The 24,976-nt window shown below is 46.2% G+C and overlaps 1 protein-coding gene across 1 annotated transcript in view; it reads right to left on the reverse strand.

The window, feature by feature from the left end:
- NRK (Nik related kinase) overlaps positions 1-16,550 on the reverse strand; it is a 122,797-nt gene extending 106,247 nt beyond the window's left edge. The window contains exons 1-2 of the mRNA XM_026652996.2: positions 16,335-16,550; positions 9,056-9,121 (exon numbers count right to left, since the gene is read on the reverse strand). Of these exons, the coding sequence (XP_026508781.1) occupies positions 9,056-9,121; positions 16,335-16,391 (123 nt within the window). The 5' untranslated portion in view covers positions 16,392-16,550. The remainder of the gene's footprint in view (positions 1-9,055; positions 9,122-16,334) is intronic.
- Positions 16,551-24,976: the final 8,426 nt, after the last annotated feature.

A 24,976-nucleotide genomic window follows, 5' to 3' on the forward strand; every position in this document is an offset into this window, starting at 1 on the left:
CCCCCCTATATTCACACTAAAAGCTATCCACTTTCTGCTGTCTATCAGCTCATCAAATATAGTGAACAAGGCTCTGCTGGACTTGGCTTCCAGGTGGGCATGGTATATCCACTGTTGTAGGATACACATCTGCTGCATTCCCCATCCCTCTCCATCCTGCTTGTGCCTTTACGGCACATCCTCATTCTGGCTCCCATCATAGATGTGGGAACCTAGCAGGATGGTCAACATGGGGACTCCAGTATTGCCAAGCCCAAGCCTTCAAAGACCATGAGTCAGGCTCTCCAAAATCATGAGATTGGCCTAAAAATAATACATTTTAGGTTATTTCTATTTGCCGTCTGATTTTAAGTCGTTAGGGCTCATGTTTTCACGTTAAACCAAGTGGGTTAGAAACATTTTTTTTTTAATGGAAGCTGAAATTCTTACTTACAAGACTCCAGGAGCTTTAAGAAAAAAGAGTGACTATAACAATACTTGTAATAAAATCATGAGAGGTGGTAATACTGGGGTTCCGTCACTAAGGGAAGCTTCCGAGTACAAATCAGACTACTTGTGCCTCTAAATAACTTCTCCTGGCAAGTGCTCTGGTTTGTGTTTGCAATAGAATTGCAGGTGCAAACTGCTCTCGCCGAATGAGAAAGATACAGTAGAACCTGGCAATTAGTAATCAAGACACTTTACACTGTGGCATGATCTGCAGACAAAAGTAAGAGTAACAAGTCTCTCTGGATTCTAACCGTCCCAGGAACATGTGAACCACACAGTAGCACATAGCCTGCCATTGCCCGTGACACTCTCTCACTGGCCAAAGTACAATGAAGCAGCAGCTATATAATATCTTTTTTCTTTCCTAAATAGGAAGAAAATGAAAGGACTGAATGTGGCAGAAGCCCCATGAATAGGGTGACCGGATGTCCCAATTTTATAGGGACAGTCGCGATATTTGGGGCTTTTTGTTATATAGGCTCCTATTACCACCCACCCTCTGTCCCGATTTTTCACACTTGCTATCTGGTCACCCTACTCATGAAGATTGTGTGTTTGGAGGGTACATGTATGTGAACCTGTCTATAGAGTAAACAGCAGAGAGGGTGAAACGCCTAGCAGTATGTGTGGTGTACATATTTTATTAAAATCATGTGTCTGTTGTTTTAAATCTGGAGTGCCATACTACAATCCTTCTCACACAGAATTGTGATTCTCTAGTATATATACGATACCGCAACAAACCTGTGGCCACCTACATTAGGACTTCATGGCTGTCCTTCAGCTGCTCACCATGGCTTTTCAAACTTCATGGCAATAGCAGAGATGGAACTCGGATCCTCTGGTTCCCAAAGCACACACCCCTACCACTAGAACTAAAGGATAATCTCCATTTGCTGCTAGCACTATAGGGCTGATGACACACACTTGATCAATTCTGACTGCATCCAATAGAGGACAGTGGTACACATACTGTACACCCTACCAACGGACTACAATATAAAAAGCTAGTAAGTGACAAGATAACAAACAAAGGCCAACAGAACTCTTAAAAAACTCAAGCCTTTACAAAGAAAGGCAACATACAGAACAATATGGCGACCAACTGCCGCTGGGATCTGAAGTTATATTTTACCCTTATCTAGAAGTCCCTATTTGCCTTGCCAAAACCCCAGAGCCCTGGTGACTATAATTGGCCTGGAAAACTTAACTGACCAAAAATAAGGAACTATGGTATTAAAATATACTGTGCCTATCTGATGTTTTAAAAAGAACTGTGATTATGACAAGCTCTGGGGATTCCAGTGTTGCAATTCATTAGTGATAAAGGATTAACATTCCTCCAAGGAAGGCAGCCTAGCCCACCCAGCCCTCAAAGGCAGGCGGTTGAAAGATTTCAGCCCAGTCCTTGTGCCGGAGCACGTTCAATTTTTGTCTTATAGTGAACATAATAGTAACATTTCTTAAATTTAGCCTTCAAATACATGCCTAAGGCACTACTATCAATTAAGGCTTTCAGCATAGTCCACAGGCTTTCACACTTCATAATTTAGCAAGGCCACGTGATGCTTTGCATGCAGTTCCAATTCTTCCCTGACAAATAAACTATGTACAGTATCTGTGTGGTTCTTTCTGGATAATGGGCCTCAATTATTTTATTCAGCTATTTAATAAAATTAATAATGCAGAACTTAACAGACGTAAACAATTGTTTAAGAGAAGCCAAAAAGTCCCATGTATGTTTCACGACACCACCTGCTACTGTACATTACTATTATAGTAGCTCATAACTCATGCCAACGTTGAAGAGTGGTTCAATTCCAAAAAGCAGCTGTGTAAAAATAATCCTTTCTTGCTCAGCAGATCTGCTCCTTGTATGTATTCAGAGTCACCCGTGATCAGAGTAGAGATAAAAGCAAGTTTTTATTGGTGTTTCGCTCCCATGAAGAACCAACGAAGCTACAGGAGAGCGAGCTGCAGTCCATCATCCGCCGAATTGTTGACTCTGGGTATGTCCATACTGCAGTTGGAAGAGTGATGGCAGCATTTGTAGATTTACCCAAGCTAGCTTTAACCTAGCCATCTCGGGTTTCAATAGCAGTCAAGCAGCAGCATGGACTTGCTGGCCAGGTACTAGCCCAGTGTCCCAGGCACTAGCCCAGTGTCCCAGGCAGGCTTGTATAGCTCATTCTGAAGCCCACGTTGCCACAGCATCACTACTATTGGTACTCATGCGAGCTAGATTAAAGCTAGCTTGGGAATGTCTACAGGACCTGCAGTCATGCCTGTGATAGCAGTGTAAACCATACCCAGAGTATCAACCCATTTATTCATTTAGATTGAAGCAGCCAAAAAAGAACATCCATCCTAAGCTCAAGAGCCCTTGTCATTGATTACCCACGCAATCCTTATCCACCAGTGCAACACAAAACAGTGACAACCCTTCATAGGTGCCGACTCCGTGGGTGCTCTGGGCCACCAATCAGCTGTTCAGCGGGGCTGCCGATCAGCGATTTGGCAGCTGGTTGGAGGCGCCTGGGGAAGGGCAGAGAGCGCGGGCAGCGGGGGGCCTTGGGGGAGGGGGTGGCTCAGGGGTGGGAAGAGGTAGGTGGAGTGAGGGAGAGGCCTCAGGGCAGAGCAGCAATGGGGAAATATAAAAGTCAGCACCCGTGCAACCCCTCCACAATTTACCACCAGCCTGCAAGCAGATATTCCAAAACAAGATCGCCCTGCCTAAAGGGATTCACTCCCCAGCCCCTGGCCTCAGCCCACTCTTCTGCATGATACCACCCCCAACAGTACAACGTCCTGGACATCACTCAGCACTGATTCACAGGAAAGAGTGCCACACACTGCCTCTCCTACACCATGTCCCGGGGCAGCTACGTAAACCTTAGTCAGCTCCCAACCAAGCAGTACCAGGCTCAAACTTGCGAGATGAAAGCCTGAGGTCATGTGGTTGCAGATTTAAAAGGAACTGAAATCAGAGTGTCACACTGATGGCCTACAACTCTCACTTCCTCCCTGGCTAGACTTATGCTTGTGCAGTGCACTAATATTCATCCAAATGGGTCCGTCAGGGCGGCTGTATTGATCAGTAGCTTTTACAAATCCTCGCTGGAGCTATACAGCATCTCCCCTGGAGATCAAGCCAAGTGCACCCAAATAGTGGGATTGCTTGTTAATAAAAGAGTCAGAATATCAGGCATGACTATATCACCAATGGACTGAGTCACGCCTCCCCCACCCATACTAGCGGTTCTCAAACTTTGGGGCAGGCCTCCCAAAGAAGGCCCGGGAATATGTCAAGAGAGGCACAAGAGCTGTGTGCTTTTTTGAAAGAGCTCTGGCTCTCAGCCCCAGGTGGCTGGGGCTCATGCAGATGGTTCATGCATACCCGGGAGGCGTGTGAACCCCCGCCTTTCGGGGAGGTGAGCCCCGGCCCCACCCCTTCTGCCCGAGGCCCCACCCCTAACCTTTCCACCCCTCTTGCCTGCCAGAGTCCTGAGAGCCCACCACTGCGGCCAGAGGAGTGCCAGCCAAACTGCCAGATGGCCTGCCCTAGCTGCGCTGGCTGGCCCGAGCACCAGCCGGCCAGCCCTGAGCACAGGTTTGACCCCGAGTACCGACCCGACCCCTGGGTCAGCCTGAGCTGCCCCTGGGCGCCGGCCGGCCTGAGCCGCATGCTGGCCCGAGCCATCCCAGACTGCCCCAAACTCCGAGCTCCAGCCGCTGGCCCGAGCTGAGCCCCCACTGCCTTTGGGGGAGAGGGGAAGAGAGGGCGGGGCCTCAGGGTGGAGCATGGGCGAGGGTTAGAGGAGGCTTAGCCTTGGGTTAGAGGAGGCTTAGCCTCCCCTGGCCTATGATACCCGCTGCCCATGAGGCCAGCCGGAGCCTCGGCACCCAGGCTCGGGCTCTCCTTCCCGCCTCTCCCAACCAATCCTACCTCATCTAGAGGTGAGGCTCTGGCTGTCAGCCCCGGGTGGCAGCAGCAGTGCAGAAGTAAGGGTGGCAATGGGGTGCTAAGTCTGCTGTTTAAAGTAATATTGACAAATATCACTTTTCACATTGCCACCCTTACTTCTGCGCTGCTGCTGGCGCCATGCTGCTGGCAGAGCTGAGAGGCAGTATATGTACTTGGGGGGGGGGGCGTAAATGACTACAGACACAAAGACGAGGGGGCCAATCAAAATCAGTTTGAGAACCACTGCTATAGGCTAACCTGTGACACACACAGACATCTCTCTACTTGAGGGTGGTCAAAGTACCCAACCCCAGGAGGAGCTCTGAGCGGCTTTGCGTGGCAAGCTAGGACAATGACTTCCAAAGCTGCAGGGAATCTCGGCCACACTTTAAGGGGGTGCAGGATGGAATTCCCTCCACAGGAAGCCAGCTCTGTTGGTTTGTGCAGAAGGGGTCCAGGAAAGGTGCCATTAACCTCACCTCCTCTTTACATGCTTCACGGAGACTGGCACCACTCCCCCTGCACTCCCTAAGCACAAGGGCTTTCCATTGTGCCAGTCAGCCCATGCACAAGGGAAGCTCCTTACATCTCCTCTATCCCATGCAAACCTGTGTGCAGGGACTGGACACCATCGCTCCCTCTGTGTTTAAAACCTGAGGCGGCACAGTTGAATGAAAGGGTTACGGTGAACCTTTTTATGTGACGTTAAATTTGCTACGCTCCCTGACCATCATCAGTGTTGCCAACTCTCCCCATTTTATCATGAGTCACGTGATATCTGTTTTTTCTTAATGCCTCTGCTCACGGAGTCACGTGATTTCATAAGAATCTCAGCTGTCATTCAAAAAACCCGAACCCAAACCTATGTTTCTAGCCATTATGGCTGAAGATAAAAGCATGAAAATGTGAAACCCAAAGCCTAAAGAAATTTAAAAGGAAAATAAAAAGAACCCCAAATATATCATTTTATAAAACTCTGATTATTTCTATGCCAAACTCATGATTTTGTGTGTCTGACTCATGATTTTTGAATGTTTGAGGTTGCCAATATTGGGATCTGCAAACCTGATCCCCCCCATATGTTGTTTGAATACGTACTCCTCTAGCTTTTATTCACTTAAAGCATACAGATCCTATCATTAAAACTGTTCTGTGCAGATCTAATGTTATTGTGGGCCAACTACATATGTAGACTGGTGTTTCTGTTACAATCTTTGCTTTATAGTGGCTTTATAACTTCCATTTTAATTGGCAAAGAGCTGAAACTGGGTCTACAACATTCCAGTGATTAGATATCATTTTTTCCTCTCAGAAAGTCTGTTAAGTAGCTTTTTCTATGTAATGATGAACCTCTAATTTTGTTTTTACAGAGTTGCAGTCTTTAAAAAAAAAAATACAGTATAAGAATTCTGATTTTCTAGATCCAACTGGTCTGCTTAGTTACTTTGGATACAGTTTGTTGTGCCGGAGTTGTGTTTTAGGTTGTTTATGTGAATATTTAGCTATTTTTGTATGTATGGAAGATATTGCTGCCTTTGAAGAATCAATACATGCTCCTATGACATAATTAAGTATTTGGATAGCTGGGATTACTTTCTGACTAAAATATTTATGATCACAAGCTAAAAAATGACGCCAGCATCCATTAACCCGTCTCTATCAGTCCCAGCTAACTACAAATCAAAAACAAATTATACACCAGAATAAAATATGTAAATACCATAAAACCCCCGAGTTTGCAAGATGTCTGCAAACAGATTTGTTTAATATTCAAAATTTTTCAATAAATGGCTTTTACCAACACATTTGAGCACAGGAGTACGTGAAGACAACTCAAACTGAGTATTCCGCTGATTACTCAATATTTGGAATTTGCTAGAAGCTTTGTGTCTGGGTCACCTAAATCACATCATATTGTTTACGTTCCTTGACTGGAAGACTTAACTTTACACTTTCGCCAAGAGCCACTTGTATTTCTTGATTAAACAGATCTTTGTCAATGGGCCCCAAATTCAGTGGTCAGAAATATTTATATGAAGGAAACATTAGTGGTAAGAATGTTCACAGACAGCCAAAAATTAAGCAATGCGAAATAGGCTGAATTGAAAGCAGCATTCTTGTTCAGTTTACTCACAAACAGGCCTTTAAAAAAAACCCTGGTATTGCTTTGCTATCTTAGCACTTGAAGGGCCGGATTCTGATCTCAGTTACATCCAAATCTGTCCCTAGCTTCCAGATTTGAAAAGCCCTAACAAATTATTACAACAAAGTTGGTTTTATTGTCCTATTAACATTGGCCTTATTTAAATTCTTATGCTGCTGTGATTATTTTCCATTCCCAGATATCTAAACTGACCCACTTACTGTTTGGTCACTGGTTCTTGGAAGTGTTACCCAATCATATTCATCCTTGTGCCATACATTCCACCAAATACAAGGCTCTCCTTCATTCCCATGAACAAATGCCTCAGGCACTACCCTTAATTAGTATTATCAACATTTCTTACATGCTTTTGCACTTAGATTTTAACATTCAACTAAACCATATGATCTCTCAAAACTTTTTCTTTTTCAGTAAATAAACTGAACTATGTTTTTCCTTCCTGTTTTTAGGGTGATTAAAGAGCAGCTGATTAACTCCAACCCCAAAAAATCCTTAAAAGAGTATCCAGATAGAAATAATTCTCTCTCTGTCATGCATGGGTTTATTTTAAATTATGAAGGGAAATGATGTAGCAGGCAGCAGCAATCTTCATTTTTGCAGGCAGAGATTCTGTCCTCCGTAAAACCCATGCAACCCCACTGATTTCACAGGCCCTAAAAGTTTATTGGCTTCTGATTTGCCTACTGGAACTCTGAATTTTCTACCTTTGACTTCATAATCCTTGCTGCAGCCACTGAGCTGCATTGTAACAAACAGGTGAGATTTAACAACTGCAGCAGATGGAAAGTTATGATAAAAATGTCAAATAAAAAAAACGCAGGATGGGAAGGCAAAAAACACAGTATTTCAGCAGAACTGTCTCTACAGACAAGGTGTCCCAGGCTTTTCCATAAGGTATCTACAGAGCTTTAAAACCTCAAAGGGAGACCAAAATGTGGAACCAGTTGTTTCTTATTAAACACTAATATACATTTGAGAATTATGTATCTTGGGCATCTTGAGGAATAATAAGTGCTATCCACAAAGGAGGTTCACAGCCTCTTACTAGTGGAGACCCTCCCCTACACCTGAACCCCTCATTGCTATGCATGAGCTGAAGGAGAACCCAAGACTCCATCACCAGATCCTGATACAATAGATGCCCCCTCCCCGTGTCCATTTTTCCCTTCTTTTCCTGCCTTTGATCCTTCTTCCCTTTCCTCTTGTTTTTTCTATTTCTCGTTGCCTGTGTATTCATAGACACATTTATTCCTTTTCTAGCTTGTTATTCTGTTGCGGCTCCCCTTCACTGTTCCCTGCTAACCAGAAGACTGCACACTGGTTGGAGTGCGAGAGTCCACTGGTGGATGGACAGAGCAGGGTTACATATGCCCTCAAAGCTGAGTGAGTGCTGCAGGAGAAGAGAAGCCTACGCTAGTGGGATACAGCCTGAGCCTGAATCCTCTATATGTGACCTTGTCCCTGTGGCCAACTGCATTACACTGCAAGGAGCAGGGATAGATGAAAGTGGCTTCCAGAGAGTAGCTCATCACATTATCCACTGCTGCGGGAGCTTGTTTCTGATGGGAATTGTGGGAGATCCAAGGTTAAGGAGCTTTCTCCATTGCTGTGGCCTCTCTCGCCTGCCCTGTGCTCTCCTTGGACTAATCTTGGACCCTCCTCCATTTCCCTTCTCCAGGTGGGAAACACTGATCTAAATTCCCTATATATTTTCTCTATTTCTCCTTTTCCGATCATTCCTAAAGAAGGCCTCGTGACTGAAAGACCCCAAATCCACTTCTTTAGACCAGCTGACACCGATTCCCATCTTAAGTCAAACGGTGTATTGCATAGTTTGCCCAGCATTGTATAGCACGTTCATGTTGTGCTTGGTGAATTATCCGTTGACATAACTAACTGATGGGTAGTTCTGCCCTAGTGTCCCAGCAATGAACTGTAGCAACGGGAAGAGTCAGATACTTGTCAGCCCTCCTGAAGAGCATGGCTAAGTAATTCACTCATGCCAGCTCCCTACAGTACACAGCTATTTTGGTGAATATTTTTCCGTGTCCTCTCCCCCAAAGAAGGCACTCTACCGGATCCAGCAGTATCCTAGTTATTTCTCATGTTAAAATGTTCTCACTATATTTGCACTGTACCTGCAATCTATGGAAAATATTTTTAGAGTGAAAATGACAAGATGGAGAGACCAGGGTGGTGGAAATCAGTGTGAGGGCCACCATGGAAAGCTGCCCACGAAAACATGGAAGTGTCACTGGAGGAAAAAGCACACAATTTCACAGCTGCCACTATTCAGGATCGGGCACAAACAGTGATGCAGAGAGACAAAGCAAGCTATTATTGTAACAACCACTCCCACATCTTATATGTTTCCTGTTCTTTGCTATAGGGCAACAGTTATAGCAGGAAAGACATAGTAAATTAAAAAGGCATCAAACCTTATAGACTTGTCCATATGTCCCGTTTCCAACTACTTGCACCAGTTCAAATATCCCTGCTGGATCCTGTAAAAAGTACAGTAAATACTGTTATTCATGGCAAAGCGGTTACTCACATTTCAAAGGGATCACTACTGTTCACAAACAGAATGCAAAAAGTCCAACACGCTTTCTTGTAATGATTTATATTACAAATAGAGAGAATAATAAAACAACTAAATAGTAATACAATCATCAATAGTAAAATATGATGAACTTCTATTACAATTTTCAGCCATGCCTCTAAAAACACTATATAAATCTTAGCCAGTGAAAGTTCAAATACACCAATATCATAGATAAATGCAGATGGGTAAACTGAAGTACGTAGAAGTTACATGACTTGCCCATGGTCACATGAAAATTTAGTAGCAGAGGCAGGAATAGAACCCAGAAGTCCCAAGTCTAACCACTGAGCTATCTAGAGGATGAATTTGGACATCTCTTTTCTGTCATGAAATAATTAGGTTAGTGGTCTACAGAAAGAACGAACCAAAGTTACAAAATGTCCTATAACTCATTTGTGTTTGATTTAGATCTATCCTTACCAAAACAATCATAATATCAAGTCTACATCTAAAATGCACACTGTCTCATTTTGCAAAGGTGGACTGGAAGACACAGGGAATAAAGAGCTTTTTGTCTCAACATCATGGGTTTGAATCCAGACTTGATTGCTGTTAACTACGACCAACTGCCATGTAACAGATGACCAAGGGCCTATGTGAAATAAGCTAGTACAATTCCATTAAAACCCACCCTTGTCCACAAGGATGAAGTTGAGATCTATCTTGTATCATTTCTCAAGTAGCAAGAGTACTCTGCAGAAGAGTATGGACAAGTAAACATCTACTCCTTGCATCTGAAGAAGTGAGGTTCTTACTCACGAAAGCTTATGCTCCCAATACTTCTGTTAGTCTTAAAGGTGCCACAGGACCCTCTGTTACTTTTTACAGATTCAGACTAACACGGCTACCCCTCTGATACCATCTACTCCTGCAACTCAGCATGTTAAGAAATCTGTTGTTTCAGTTAAAACTCACTTGAGAGATTTATATAAAACCATTAAGAACTCAAGAGACCAGTTTCTTGGTAGCTGACTGAGCAATTTATCACTCTAGTGCATTTCTTTGGAGGATATCATTGAGAAGTTTATATGAAATATTATTAATTCCGTGAATCCGTTACTCACCATCTGTTTTAGCTATCTATCATGTCGGGTGATATCTTTGGGTACCACTGAGGGATGTGCTATAGAATCACATAATTCACTCAGAAGTCCAGTTTCTGTGACGCTGGCTGGAAAAGGCCGTCATTTATCACAGAAAAAAATGTTTATCTGGTTGAAGATTATCTGTTGAGTAAATTTTTTTTTTTTTTTTTTTTTGCACAGAAACTGTCCACCTAGGGATTGATCCAACACACTTTGTCTAATCCCCACCCTGAAATAAACAAGAGTTTTCTGCATAAATGAAACCAGACTAGGCTTTTTGTCAGCAGAGTGTCCTGATCAGCGTGCAATAGATTTCATCGTGAGAACAATGTAACAGAGACTTCTACAATTGCGTTACTGCGCAGTTATTCCAAAGTCAAATAGCTCCGGAAGTGGCAAAAGCACAAGGCCTCCTTATAGCCATGAATGTCTATTTTTATCTTGCTTGGATTCTCTGTGTTCCCGGACAGTAAATCTGAACGCACTCATCTTCAGTCCTTTGTAGTTAGATGGTTTTTAATTGTGTCCTTCCCAGATCTCCAACTGTCTGTAGATTTGTCTTATTTAACTAACAAGATGGAACCAGCTCAGACTGACTTTTCCCTTATGCACATGCTCGGGAGAAAGGCACAAGGAAATATATTGAAATTAGCAGAGAAATTACACATAAGAAGCTAGGGCACAGTTTGAGTTTATCCTTTCTTGATTTCGGTATCGATTCTGAAATTTCTTACGCATACCAAAATCAATGGAACTATTCATGTGCAAAAAGTTAGGAAAGCACATAAAAGGCTTTGCAGGAGTGGAGCCCTTGTATGGTGCTTCATTTCCATTGGTCTGGGATCTAATTAGCTGTGCTCTTTCTTTCAATTATGTTAGAGCCAGCAATAAGCCGAAAATCAAATTAAGCCAAGGTCAAAGTCAGGAGCAAAGAATGGGCCTGGCAGCTGTAGGTGGTCCACACTGTTGACTGGACACTTCCTGGAACACCCCTTGGGTTTATATAGGACAGGGAGCCAATCAGGAGCCATGAAGCTGGTGCCTGTCAGAGCCCTTGAGGCGGGACTTCCCATGGTCCATGCCCACAGTGGGTCATGGGTAGCTGAGCAGCAAGCTGGTTACAGCAGTGTCTGACTGGCACCATGGAGATGCCAACTGCCTGGAAGCTCTGCAGGCCTGGCTTCTAGACTCGTGGGGCCTTACAGTTGGGCAGCATAAGCACTACCCCCAGTGCTGAGCTGTGGTTGCTAGGCAGTCCAATCAAATATTCAGACACCCTCCCTGGAATTCTTCCGCATTAGAGCTCCTTTGTGGAATGTGCACTATAGCAGTGTTTCTCAAATGCGGCCACCGTGGCCGCATGTGGCCAACACGGGCTTTTCTTGCGGCCACAGCCTCCTGGGAGGTGGTGGTGGGGAGAAAAGCAGTGGCTCTTCCCCCGGGACCCCCAGCAGTGTTTGGGCCCTGCTCCTCCCCTCCCACAGAGACACAAAAAGCTGGAGGAGCAGGCAGCCAGCGAATTCCCCACCTTTCTGGGGGCGGTAAGGTTGGGCTTCAGCCCTGGGGTGGCAGATGGCAGGCTCCAGCCACGGGGCTTTGGGCTCCGTTCCCCAGCCATGCGGTGGCGGGCTCTGGCCCAGAGCTCACCCACCGTCCCCCCATCACTGCTGGCCCCCACTGCTTCCCCCAGTGCCCCATCACCCCCAGCCTCCACTGCCTTCCTACCCACCTCCCCATTCAGGACTTAATTTGTCCCCAGGCTTGCCTGGGCTGAGTAAGTCTGCTGTAAAAAGTGATATTTGTTGGTATACTAATACACCTCTATCCCGATATAACGCTGTCCTCGGGAGCCAAAAAATCTTACCACGTTATAGGTGAAACCGCGTTATATTGAACTTGCTTTGATCCTCCGGAATGCGCAGCCCCGCCCGCCCGGAGCACTGCATTACCGCGTTATATCCGAATTCGTGTTATATCGGGTCGCATTATATCGGGGTAGAGGTGTATCACTTTTCACAGCAGACTTAGTAGCTAGCAAGTCTTTAAAGAAAAGCAACCAAAAAAGCAAAAGACACAAGAAAAAAAGACAACATGCAAAGCACCTTATTTGTGTTTCTATTCTGTTTAGGTCCAGTAAAGCATAGAGAAAACTGTACATTATTTTTATTATTGAGTCTGACAAAAAAACCCAACAACCCTACATATGTAAATTACAATGATTTGGGCATGTCTATGTGCATATTTATTTGTTTTCCCCAAAGTTAATTAAGTATTTTAGGAAAAATTGTCAGAGCGGCACCAGCAAGTGTTGGTGGCCACACTCTGAGGCCACCAAAATTTTTGTTGTGTGAACCCCTGCACTATAGAGTCCTAGAGCAATTGCCCCACCCATGGATCTTTCCCAGCAAGATGGTTGTGATAAATTAGCTGTTGTGAATGGCACACAACAATGTGGATGAAAAGAACTTTAATTTCTCAGTAAGTTCATGCACCCAATACCTCAATGGTAAAATTAGCTCTGCCTATAATAGGGTGAGAGGAAAGAAGTTCTCTGTTTATGCAAATGAACCTATGCAGGGTTTATCTGCCTCAAAACCAGCTTTATCAACCCATTTGGCCTACTGCCCCCCACCCTCTCCTGATCTGTTTGTGAAAATGTTGAGCACATTAGGAAAAACCTACGCAGCTAGCTACTGGCTTCCACCATTTAAATGAATGCCAACAGTAGATCGGATATAGCAAAAAAAACCCTGTCTACCACCTCTAGTAGCCAATTCAATTTTCATGTCTCAAGTCTCCAAAGAAATGACTATAGCCAATAGGCTTGACCATCTCTCTTCTTTTAATCAATGCACAGTATTAAACTAGGCCTTGCTGGTGTCACAAATGCTGGGATCTGTGTACTGTCCTTGTCTGGTTGGACATGAGCACTGCATCCTCAGCTGGCACATTATGGTTAAGTCCTCACACTGGGCCAAGTTCTTAATGATCTCAGAGGTAGGAATCATCTTTGATGTAGTGCTTCCTCTCAGCGAACATTTTAAAACTCCGTAGCCCGTATAACCCTTCACCACCTACCCCACTGCCAAGTTGCTACATTTCCTTTGACCAATGCCAAAATTCTGACCCAAACATTCATCACTTTGAGGTTAATTACTGTAATGCCCTGTACCATATGCTGGTCTTCTTGCTTTCCTTTATCATCTGCAGAGTGTTCAAAAGGCAACAGCAAGACTGCTGACCTGGATGCCACCTGGGCAACATATTACCCATCTACAGGGTGGCATGCCAAATGCTGCACACAACAGGATACTGACTGAAATACACTTTTCATGGATTCTGCAGCCAGGCAAGAGAAAAGAGTTTGCAGCTCTGATTTTTCTGCTGGGCCTCTGTCCCTCTTTACAGGAACAAAAAATCAAAAGGCATTTTAGCCCTCTGGTTGACCTTATGAAACGAGCAACCCTGGAAGGTCGGTAACATAAATTTACACCGTTAGATCACCAGGGCAGCACGGGGTAATAACCTGGTTTGGAAGCCAAAGAGCAGCAGAACTCCACCCTGATGCTCCCTGAACTTTTGGAATGTATGGGCCAGACCACCCCTTCCCATGGGAGGAGGGGGCCCGGGAGGAGGACATCTCTGTGAGGATTCCCTCATACCATCCCACTGGAGGAGGTGGGGCTAACACCCAGGGAACTAATGCCATGTGCCTCTGCACTGGTTCTGCCCTCAATTGGCTGCCTCCCTCACAACAATGCGATAGCATAGTTCCACACTACCTGGCAAAGCTTTGGCCGTGGCTGACCCAGGGAGAGGGCTTTGCAAAATAGGTACTATGACCCCAGATCAAATTTGTTTTCCCCTCCACTCATAATTTCCATGGGGCTGGAAATTTGCTGGCCTCAGCCTGCCTCCACTCTTGCCTCCTGTGTGGACCCAAGACTGCAGCCTCTGCTGGGTCTGGGAAGCAGGGACTATGCTGTGGAGGTAGCTGAACACTGTCTTACATGTGGATCAAGGGGGCACTTTGGGACTCTTTAGTGTTTCCCTATTGAGGTCTAGACCTGCAGTTTTCAGGATCTCTGGGGTAAAACCCTGTGGGAGATTTGCTGGCTTTGACACTGAAAGCCAGCAGGCTGCTTTACAAAGCTATTCTCCTTCCTGCTCACACAGGATTCTTATTTCTTTAACAATATAAGACACATCCACTTAACTTCATCACTTTGTCTTACTCGTCCAAGCGTAGCTACATTTCAGGTTGAATTCTGGCTTTCCTGGCCATGACCGGGTCAGTGGGTCCTGTGCCATCATTGCAATCCCTACAATACTGCAGGCCTTTTATTTTTCCTGCCTCTTGTGTTTGGAACCCCTGCCATATGATTTCTGTGCAGGGTTTTCCAAACCCTCTTTTTAAGTCATTTTTAGAAAATATCTTGCTTTGGTTTCCCTGTTTGAGGCTGAAAGCACTTCGCCACAGTTTTACTAGTTTTTTCCCCTCCCTGGATCGGAAGAGTGCATTAGAAGAATAGCTGTGGCTGGACTGGCATGATATTTCCACTCATCTTTTTAAAAATCTAAGCTGGCCACCTAAGTTGCAACTGTGTTAACTCTTTGTGGGCATGAAATATGGCCAGGATCGGTTTTATGGAGACAGAGCTGGTTTACATTAAAACCCTGGAAGTTGCAAAAGCAGGCACGATGCTAGTATTTATAATCAGCCATATTCATGTCAGCTTTGTTGGCCTTGCAAAAATAGGACACACACACACAGTTCATCACAGGGGCCCTATTTACCACACCCACCCTCTCCCCACACCTTTGCGGGATTAAAGTAATTCTTATTGAAGTCAATGGGAGTTAGTTACTGGGGAAGGGGAATGGGACAGTGATGAGATTGGAATAAAATAAAATACCATCTCTGGACCCTAAAATCCTGTTTATTTTATGCCTGTGAGTTGACTCGACTACAGTTATTGCAGGAGTAAGGTGAGGAGCATTCAGTGTGGGTATGTGAGTACTTGGGGCTAAATTCTCTGCTGGTGGAACTGGGCACAGCTTCATTGCCTTCAACAGAGTTTCACCCATTTGCACCATCAGAACACGTGGTCCTCTGTGTGCATTTTAGAGATATTTACACAAACGGGGTGAAATCCTGTTTGTCTTACTCTGCAAGGAGTCCAGTCCCCCTAAAGGTCAGTCATGCAAGGAAGACTGGGCCCACAGTTTGCACAGCCCAGGACATCTTTACATAGCTTTAAACAGCTTGCAGGCAACCTAAATAGTGACACCTACCTTTAAAAGGTCAGGCAGGCATCAGCTATTTTGTCCTTAAAGATGCACCGCACAGACTCCACCTAGCTGCTCCTTTTGCAATAGTCAGCAGTGACTTGTACTCATCGGGGGGGAAAATATCTCCCAACTAAAACTAAAACTCTGTAAGGCTGGGAATCCTTTGCCAATCACAGCTTAAAACCAGATGCTGTAAAATCAAGGATCTGCCAGAATAATACAGAGGAAGAAAACACATTGGGTGGGTCATGAAGGGCAGCAGCAGAGAGAGGCTGAAAATCGCTTTCTAAACACCTCAGCTGGGACACTGAAGCACACCATCACCCTGCCCAGAACAACAACAGCACCAGGAATGACTGAAGCAGCCTTGAGGCTTCTCATCCAGAGAGGAGAAGGAGGAAACATTCGCGCAGGAGGCAGCAAGCTGAAACCAGAAGCAACAGGCGACTGGGCAAGATCAAGGCTTGGGTCTGCTCCCGGCTCTGCAAATGCCCACAGAGGCATGCAGGGGCATGGACCTGGCTGGGGGAGAAAAGCCCAGCTAAGCACGGCTCAGTTCGGGCCACACTGGCTAGGCATGGACTGGGTCAGCCAAAGCAGCTGTGCATTGGCTCAACACGGGTTAGGCAGGGCAGAGGAACCCAGCCAGGCTCAGATGGGTCCAGCCCGGCCAGATCTGCATGAGCTCCGCTCCCCCATGTCCCAGCCCTGGCTAAAGCCAGAGGTGCCACTTACCCTGAGCGCAGCCAGGTCGATGTTGTCCAGGCTCTTGGCCGTGTAGTCCCTAGCCATGATCCGGGGTCCCGGGAAACTTCACCAGGCTGAAGTCAGTGGCGGTGCAGGGGAAGCCGCCGCGGGTGCAGGCGTTTCTCGCTGGGGGGTGCGGGGCGCTGCACGAGTGGAGTGGATGTTAGTTATTGATTTTTGCAGAGCTAACGGTCTCGACCGAGCTCAGCGGGTCCGTCCATGGCTGGGAGCTGTCTGTCTGTGTGACAAACACAGGAAGCTTGACATGCAGGCACCGCCGGGAAATCCTCTCCAGTCAGAGGGCGAGGAAACAGCCCCGGAGCCGAGTTTCTTTGAAGAAAAACAACTTTTGCAGAGACATTTCCTCGGGAAAGTTTGCAAGGAAGTGACGTGCCCGAGGGGGTTTGGATGCAGCAGCTGCGGCCAGAGCGGAGCAGGACTGGGGAGGGAGGGGCAGGGAATTGATTAGGGGGAAAGGTAACGAGCTGGAGCCGGCAGACCCAGGCTAGCTGCTCCCCGTGCACCCAGCCACTCCGGAGCCCAGCGCGTCCCAGGGCAAAACCCGGCAGCTGGATCCAGCCCCCAACGTCTCCACTTAGGAGATAGACTATGGGGAACATGGGGCTGGACCCAGCAGGTGTCAGACCCAGCAGATCCCGGGTCACCTGTTTGCTCTGCTTTTTTTCCCTTTCTCCTCTTGAGTTTCTCCAGAGTCAGCCAATGTCTGTTTGCTGGAGAAGCTCTTCTGCTCCGAGCCAGAGCCCGACAGCTTCCAGATGGGAGCTTTCTATATTGCTCTGCTGGCAGAGTTCCAACCTCCTGGGGTAGGTATTGGGCATAGGTGCTGCCGTACCCCCTGGCTTCAAGTGGTTTCCATTATATTCAGGGTTGACAGTTTGGTTCCATGGCTCTCAGCACCCCTAATATACAAATTGTTTCCAGGGTTACCCGTCTCCATCCCTTTCTTCCTGATCTCTGGACAGCTTCTGCTATTTTGGAGGGGTCTGTAGGATCTTCTCCCTTTCTTTTGCAGAGATAGCATTGATACCCTAGGTTTGTCAAGCTGGCATGTCTACACTGCAAAACAGAAAAAACCTCCGCGGCAGCGAGTCTCCGAGCCCGGGTGTACAGACTTGCAGGGCTTGCGCTACCGGGGTACAAACACCGGTACATTCCCCTTTGGGCTGGTGCTCGCAAGGGGGGTTGGGTCTCAGTTAGGGCGACCAGACAGCAAGTGTGAAAAATCAGGACAGGGGGTGGGGGGTAATAGGAGCCTATATAACAAAAAGACCCCAAAATCGGGACTGTTCCTATAAAATCGGGACATCTGGTCTCCCTAGTCTCAGAGCCCAAGCCAGGACATCCACACTGCTATTTTTAGCCTGCTGCAGGGACGGAGGGTTCAGTGTAAAGTTACCTCCAGAGACTCAAGTCCGAGGACCGAGTCACACCTCTTCCTCACAAGCAGGTCGTGTCTTCACTGTAGAATCAAGTGGAGTTACCTAACACCAGTTAATGCCTCGCCTCTCACGTTAGCCTCGCTCCAATGAGAGCTGCCACACTGTGCAATAACTCTGGAACTGCACAGAAGCGATGGTGAAAGCAGCTGCTGAGTCACGCTCGGTGGAGCAGTAGCACATACCCCTGCCAGGCTAGCCAACTCTGTTAGAAGCACCACCGTCCTCGAGTGAAGGGGTTGCGTGTGGACAGGACCCGAGATGCGCAACCCTCAGGTTATAACTAGACTTAACTCGGCAGTGAAGACAAGGGCAGGGATTCACCCTGGGAGGGAATGACCAGCACCCAATAAAGGAGGGTTGAGAGATAGGGCTTGCAAGTGATGTCATCACTCCCTTTCCCAGATTCCATGGAAGCCCCTCTGGCAAACTGGGCAGGGGAAGGCCATTTGTTTGTAGGCAGGGGCACCCAGCTGTGGGCTTTGAGGTAGGGGCATCCATCCGTGGGCTTTGCTTTCTGCTGCAATCTATGCTGGCAAGCCTGAAGAGATTGCAAGGGCATCTCACGTGGAATTGAATGCAGTGCTTTGCACCATTAACGCCTGCATTTCTTGGCTCACAGAGGATGCTGTTGTTATTATTAATCATGTTTGTTATGGTAGTGCCTCAGGGTCAACCAAGAATGGGGCCTCATTGTGCTAGGTGTTGTAGCAGACAGTCCTTGCCCCCAAAGAATTTACAATCTAAACAGTTAAGACAGACACAAGGTGGGGGAGGACGAGGACACACAGCGGAGAGAACAATGTGATGGCAGCACGTGGCATGTTATTTCCATGATTTTTGGGGGGTGGATTTAGGAGGGGAATCAGCTACATGGAAAGAAAAGGGAAAGGCAGGGGGTGAGCGGGACAGGGCAGGGTAGAAGAGGGTGTTCAGTGAAGCTGACAAGGTGAGGTGGCTGTGAGGGAGGGGGCAGGTTGGAGCAAAGAGCCAATCAGCAAAACAGAGAAGCCAGAGAACATTTCCTCAGCAGTGAGTGGCATATCCCAGGGTCCCTGCTTTGGCTGGTTCGGTCCCTACTGGCTGGAAACTCTGCCTGGCTCCTTTCTGCAATTTCTGACCCCCACCCCCAGATCCCATAGCGGGGAGTGGGGGGATGCACCACCTGAATCCCAGTGCCCCCAGAGTGTGGGGGAGGTCTCCTCCGCACAGTTCTGGGTCCAGAGCTGCTGAGGGAGGGGTGGCCCCCGCTGGGCCCATTTTACCTCCTCCCCACAGTGCAGCAATCCTTGCATGGGCTGCTCTGTTCTTACCAGCTGGAGTCTCTTATGTTGGGCCCAGGGAATCAATGGCCATGCGGCCGAGGAGGAGCATAGCCCACAGAGCATTACCAATTGTTATTTATTGTTTCTTATTTGGCTGCCCCTCTGTACAGGCACTCGGGTCCTGCCCTCTGTATAGCTGCCCTGAAATTGACAATGTATCCTGGGAAAAGCCACCCGCCCTCTGTCCTGTGTGGGACAGAAATCTCTGCCCCCACCACCATCAGGAGATGATATTGCGGTAGAATGCCTGCTAACTGGGAATACATATTAAGGCTCACATGGGAGGGAATGATGGGCGCTTTGATTTTACTTACAGAGAGAGAGCGTGCTCGGCAGCCACAGCAAAAGACGGGCAGACGCTTTCGAAAGTTTCCTTCCGTACAGAATGCAGATGCAGCTATGGAAGTTGTGGGATGCCCTGAGAATTTGGAGCTAGCCCTGCCAATGTTCACAGGAAGGGACAGCTTGGGTCACCACCACGACTGATTTCAGCAGGGCAGTTCTACCTTCTGCAAGGTAGCTTCCAGTGTCCTGAAACAGCCGACCGCACCACACCACCACAATGCAGGCGTTTGCCCCCACAGAGTGGCACTCCTAGATATAGCAAGTCCAGCGACTCCACTCCTGCGAGGGCTGAGCATAGTCTATCCTCCATGCCATCAGTCAATTCTTGGTCTCTTTTTTTCGAAATAGAAGTCTGGCCCCGGCTCTGAGTTGTCGGCGTTGATTGCTCTAGAGGCAGTGAGGTCACTGGACTGGTTGTACCCCAGAGGAAATCCCAGGCTGCCTCAGTGAAAAGTAAACTTGGAAGAGATTTAAAGAAAAACACATCAGTACATTGGCATATAATTTTAGAGCCCAAATTCCTTCCAGTGGGTTTCACTCCCTGTTATAGAGAATACATTCTGTGTTATAGTGGAGGAGGAGGGGAGAGGAGAAATCACACTGGGCAGAGAAGGATACATTAGACAGAGCTGCCCTTTGCTCCTCCAAAGCCCACAGCCCTTGGCCTCCCTGATTTGGGGTAACTAGCCATGCAAAGGAGGATTTCCGCTTTCATGTTTTTATTAGAGATGTTTCTAGACTCTTCCCTTGTGGAGACAGCCTTGAAGGCATGGCTCAATACAGGCCAGTAGTTAATGCTGAAGGGAACAATTTTCTGAGCTCCAGTTCTGCAGCAGGAATCTGAGATAAACCTGAAGATTCCTTTCACAAAAAGGAGTCCTTTATCCTGGAAGGAAGGGAATTCCACCCCATCTTTAAGCCAGCCTGGTGCACGATAGTGAGATAATGGTGGAGAGGAATCGGTTACACTTTTAGGGCAGGATGGCAAAAATGTATTTGGCAAGCTTGCAGTAAAGTGTTATGGCTAGCTCTCGGGATGGCATGTGATTACAAACTATGCTGCCCGTTACAAATCTGTTTTGCCCTGTAATTACAAATGCAGAAAGAACATAATGTACGACTGCATTGTTGTGGGATGGAAGAGATCTACATGCTGTGGGGCTTTCTGGTTTTCATACTTAAAGGCACAAGTCAAGGGAAATATATTGTATCCCCCGATAAACTCCTTGAACTTTAAAAATCATCCTTAGGACACGTTGGCCAGAATTTCACACTCTTTTACTTAGGAGTGAGCAGAGGTCCACTGGAAAAGGGGTTAGCTGGATTGAGATACCCATATCAGTTTTGAAATAGTCATTTTATAATCTTACATATGAAACCAAGTCAGAGTGTTTCAAATATCTGTTAGCACATGACTGCGGATGCAAGGCCTGTCGCTGAGGGACAGAATGTTGAAATAAAGTCCTTTAGCAATTTCCTTGAGAAGAAATGCTGATGCCTCATTTGACTTGAAAATGTTCGTTTAAAATAGTTCCCTGCAGTGTATGTGAACAGCGAAGCTGTCCCCAGCTTGCACACCCAGTTCCTCTGTATGCCAGCTGTCGGAGGGAAGTTATGGACTTAGGACTGGTTGCGGTAATCAGATCTTTGGTGTGTGTAAGTTTGTTCAAGGGGCTCAACTATGTCTGTTGATGACACAAAAGCCTCCAGCCCTTGTTCCTCTCACAGCTTGATTACTATATCTTTCTCCTCTCCTGCTTCTGCCCTCTTCCCCACCCTCTTCCAGTCTTTCCAAAACTCCACTGCTTAGGTCACCTCCCAGCACTCTGTGCCAGCCTGCCCTTTGAATCCTTTTACTGGATTCCTGTCCTCACCTGCCAGGCTTTATATAAATCTCACCTTAGCCTACGTCTCTGCTGTCATTTCCTCCACTCTCCATCCTGCTCCCTGTGCCCCTCCCAATCCCCTAGCCATAGAGCCGTCTTTGTCTCCTTCTCTTCTCGGCGTCATACTTTCTTTCATGCTATTCCTCAACATGAGAGAGTCTCCCAGTTGTTGTCCGCTAAGTGTCCTCTCTCTCTGCCACCTTCTAAAACCTCCATAAGACTCTCTTCTTTAATGGACCTTGTTTTCCTCCTGGATAATCTTTCCAAACATTTCTATCTCTGAACTGTTGCCTCATTGTTTGTCTTGTCTTTCACTGATTATCAGCCTGTTAGGGCAGGAAACATGTCTTACCACAAATGTACATAGTATTTTTACAAGGCAAAGAATGTTTTATAACTGATTAAGGATAACAGTAATAATTTATGGACGCTTCCTGTGTTCTGGCCTCCTACCAGCCGCTGCCCCTGTGGTAGGGCATAATCCTGCTTCTATAGACGTCAAAAGCAAAACTCTCATTGATTTCAGTATTGCAGGATCAGGCTCTAAAAGGGGCTTAGCAGTAATCCCAAGGACAGATCGTTCTTTCCATTTCCTTATCTCCAGCTTTTCCACTGCCCTGCCCTAAGGAATATTTTTACTTAGACTGTAAGCTCTTTGGGGCAGAGCCTGTCTTTTTGTTCTATGTTTGTACAGCGCCGAGCACAACGGTCCCAGGCTATGACTGGGCCTCGTAGGCACGACCACAATACAAATAAACATGAATTTTATCTTGCCTACTTCTAATTAATTTGGAACCATTGGGATCTATTGGTTCTTAAAATGTGATCCATCAACATTTGCTGGTGGTATATGGAGAGCAGGCTGGTCACACGGTGCTGGCTATCCTTCCTGGCTTCCAGCTGCTAACCGTCAGTAAAATAAATTAAAATAGTTACTTTCTAACACTTCACCCAGTGATCAATTGCTGTCGTTGCCCCTGGTAGGTCATGTGATCACCAATGGGCATAGAGGTGGTCTCTATTAAGATGTGGTCCACACTATGAAAAAGTTTGGGAATGCTTGGAACATACAAGGCCTTTTATGGCTTCAGTCCTACTCAAATAGACTTCACAGGTTCAGGATTAGGCCCTATAAAAATGCCACTCAAACCTGTAATTCCAGTTAACCTGGACTAATTTTGCCGGTGAATTATACAGAATTCCTGTAATTCCATCAACCTGGACTTGCAGTAAAAAATGTTGGATTTGACCATTTTAGAGTACAGTGGAATTGAAAATTAATTCAGTATAAAACGTCAAGTAACAAAAAACCAACATAAGCCCCAGAAAAAAGCCGTGTTTGCAATGTGCAAGTAAAAAACCAACCAATTTGCAGGTGGATGTCCTTAAATCCTAGAATGTTTCTATACGGAGTGTGCTTTCAGGGCCCATAGGCCACCCTCAGTTGCCATGCAGATTTGGCATTGATGCCAAGAATTAAGTACAGACCTTTGGTTGTACTGATCCTATTGAAAGTAAAACGAAACAGGTAAACGTATTCACAGCTTCCCACATGGAATACGGTGAGTATCCTTGCCAGAAGGAAAATTTTAATGATGCAAAGGCTTTGACTTTTTGGCTTGAGTTACAGACTGAGCGTGTATTTTAAGGCAGTTTTTGCATTTAAAAAATATAGATGGAAGGATGTCAGGCATCTATTCTGTCTGCTTGGCTCTTTTATGTGGCTTTACCTTGGATCTCAAACCCAGAACCATCTGGTTGACAGATGAGAGAACTATCAGCTGGACTACGCTGACATAGTGGGTTCACTCTAAAGTCCCATCCATCAGGGTCCTCATCAGCCCACAGTGAAGTTACTGTAACAGCAGGATGTTGTTAAAGAGAGCTTATAGGCCAACAACACAAGAGTAACAACAGAAGTGGAACTAGTTGTTGAAAATTAAAAAGATAAATGCTTGAGTTAACATCAAGTTGGGATCATAACAGTGCATCTGATTCATAGGTGCTGTTACAATTGCACATGTATATGCGGTCACTGCTCGCACAAGTAGCTGTGTCTGACCATTGCCTGTGCACATATGCCATTCGCATGCACAACCGCAGCTACTGTGTGTGCGCATGTTACCACATGTACATTTTGCATATGTAATTGTACTCCTAGCTTGTTTAAAAATCTGGTTCGCCAGGTACAAAATTATTTGCAATATTTTTGTGAGAACTCCTGGGTGTGGTAGAAATGTCTTCCCCTGGTGCTACTACCATTGCCCTTCACCATGTTTCCCTTCCTTTAATCCCCTGACAATAGTAAAGGTCCTGCAAGAAGCACTGGGTTTTCAATGATGCCCATGCAGTCCCACTGCCTTCCTTATACTTACATAGGTAAAACTTCTTGGAATTTAGGAAGCAATTCTCTTGATAATGCCAAAGAAGGGACAGACTCCAGCTCATGGTTTGTCTCGTAGCTGTGTTGGCTTTGCAGGGCTCACAGCAGTAAAGGGTAGCTTGTTTTTATCTTGAATGCTAGCAGATCTTAACTCTGAATATAGAGAGGGGGCAGATCTGTTGAGTAAGAAAGATCCGTTTGTACATAGTCACTTTTCAGAGTGCAACCAGACTTACAAGCCCTAAATCCTTTATCTTCCAATTGCCAATCTGAGGTCTGTTTCTGCAGAAACAGGAACTGGCAGGAGTGCTCTCAGTCCCCACTGCTGACTCTGTAGGCTGTTTCTGCTCCAGTCCCTGACCAAGCATCGGAAGAGAGGGTCTCTGCTATCTTGTGTTATTGCTATTGTACCTTGCACTCTGCTTCTGCCTGAGGCGGCATGTCAGAATAACCCGCAAGTGATCAGTGAATTCAGTGTTACATCTCAGACTGCCAGTAAAGACATCAAGAAAATACATTAGCCTTATTAACAATAAAAAAGTTTACAGGTTCCCTTTAGAATTACGTCAGTTGGGGGGAAAAAAAGCCACCATGGACAGTTGACTGCACGGCTGGAGTATATTGGTACAACCTTCTGTTCTCCTCCTGCAGCAAAGTACAAGCCACTGCAACCAAATCCACCAGCAGCCACTGCAGGCCTGAGCACGAAGGTCTGTTAAAGAGCCATATTCATGCAAAGGATGTTTTGTATTAAAAGGGAAATGCAAGTGTAAAGGGGGAAGAGGAACTTCCTTTGTTTCAACAAAGGAAATGCCATTGTACCTGAGAAGCAGGGGGCTTAATCCCGAACTCCACTCTCTGGAACAGCTCCCACTGACTTCAGATCTGCACCCACCGTAATAATGATCACTGCCAGATGTGACACTTGCTAAAGGAAGAGTGTGTTCCAAACTGCTGCCTGGCTTGTTTCTTTTAGGCCTGGTTTACACTGGGATTTCAGTCCCTGGCGTGTAGCTACAACGGAGCAAATCCTCGTGCAGATATGGCTTACCCCAGTGCACACTGCACTCTGCCAGTGTAAGTCATGTCTGTACTAGGACCAGTGCAGCTTCTGAAATTCAGACACCAGAATATTCCTTCTAAAGTAACAGAGTCTTTTATTGAATTCACTCTGAAATGGTTTTTGAATATTAACTAGAGATTTTAAATAACCCTTTGGTGTGTCTTTAAGGCA

Source organism: Terrapene carolina, unplaced genomic scaffold, assembly GCF_002925995.2.
Source record: "Terrapene carolina triunguis isolate 2854851 unplaced genomic scaffold, T_m_triunguis-2.0 Scaffold131, whole genome shotgun sequence".
Classification (NCBI taxonomy): domain Eukaryota; kingdom Metazoa; phylum Chordata; order Testudines; family Emydidae; genus Terrapene; species Terrapene triunguis.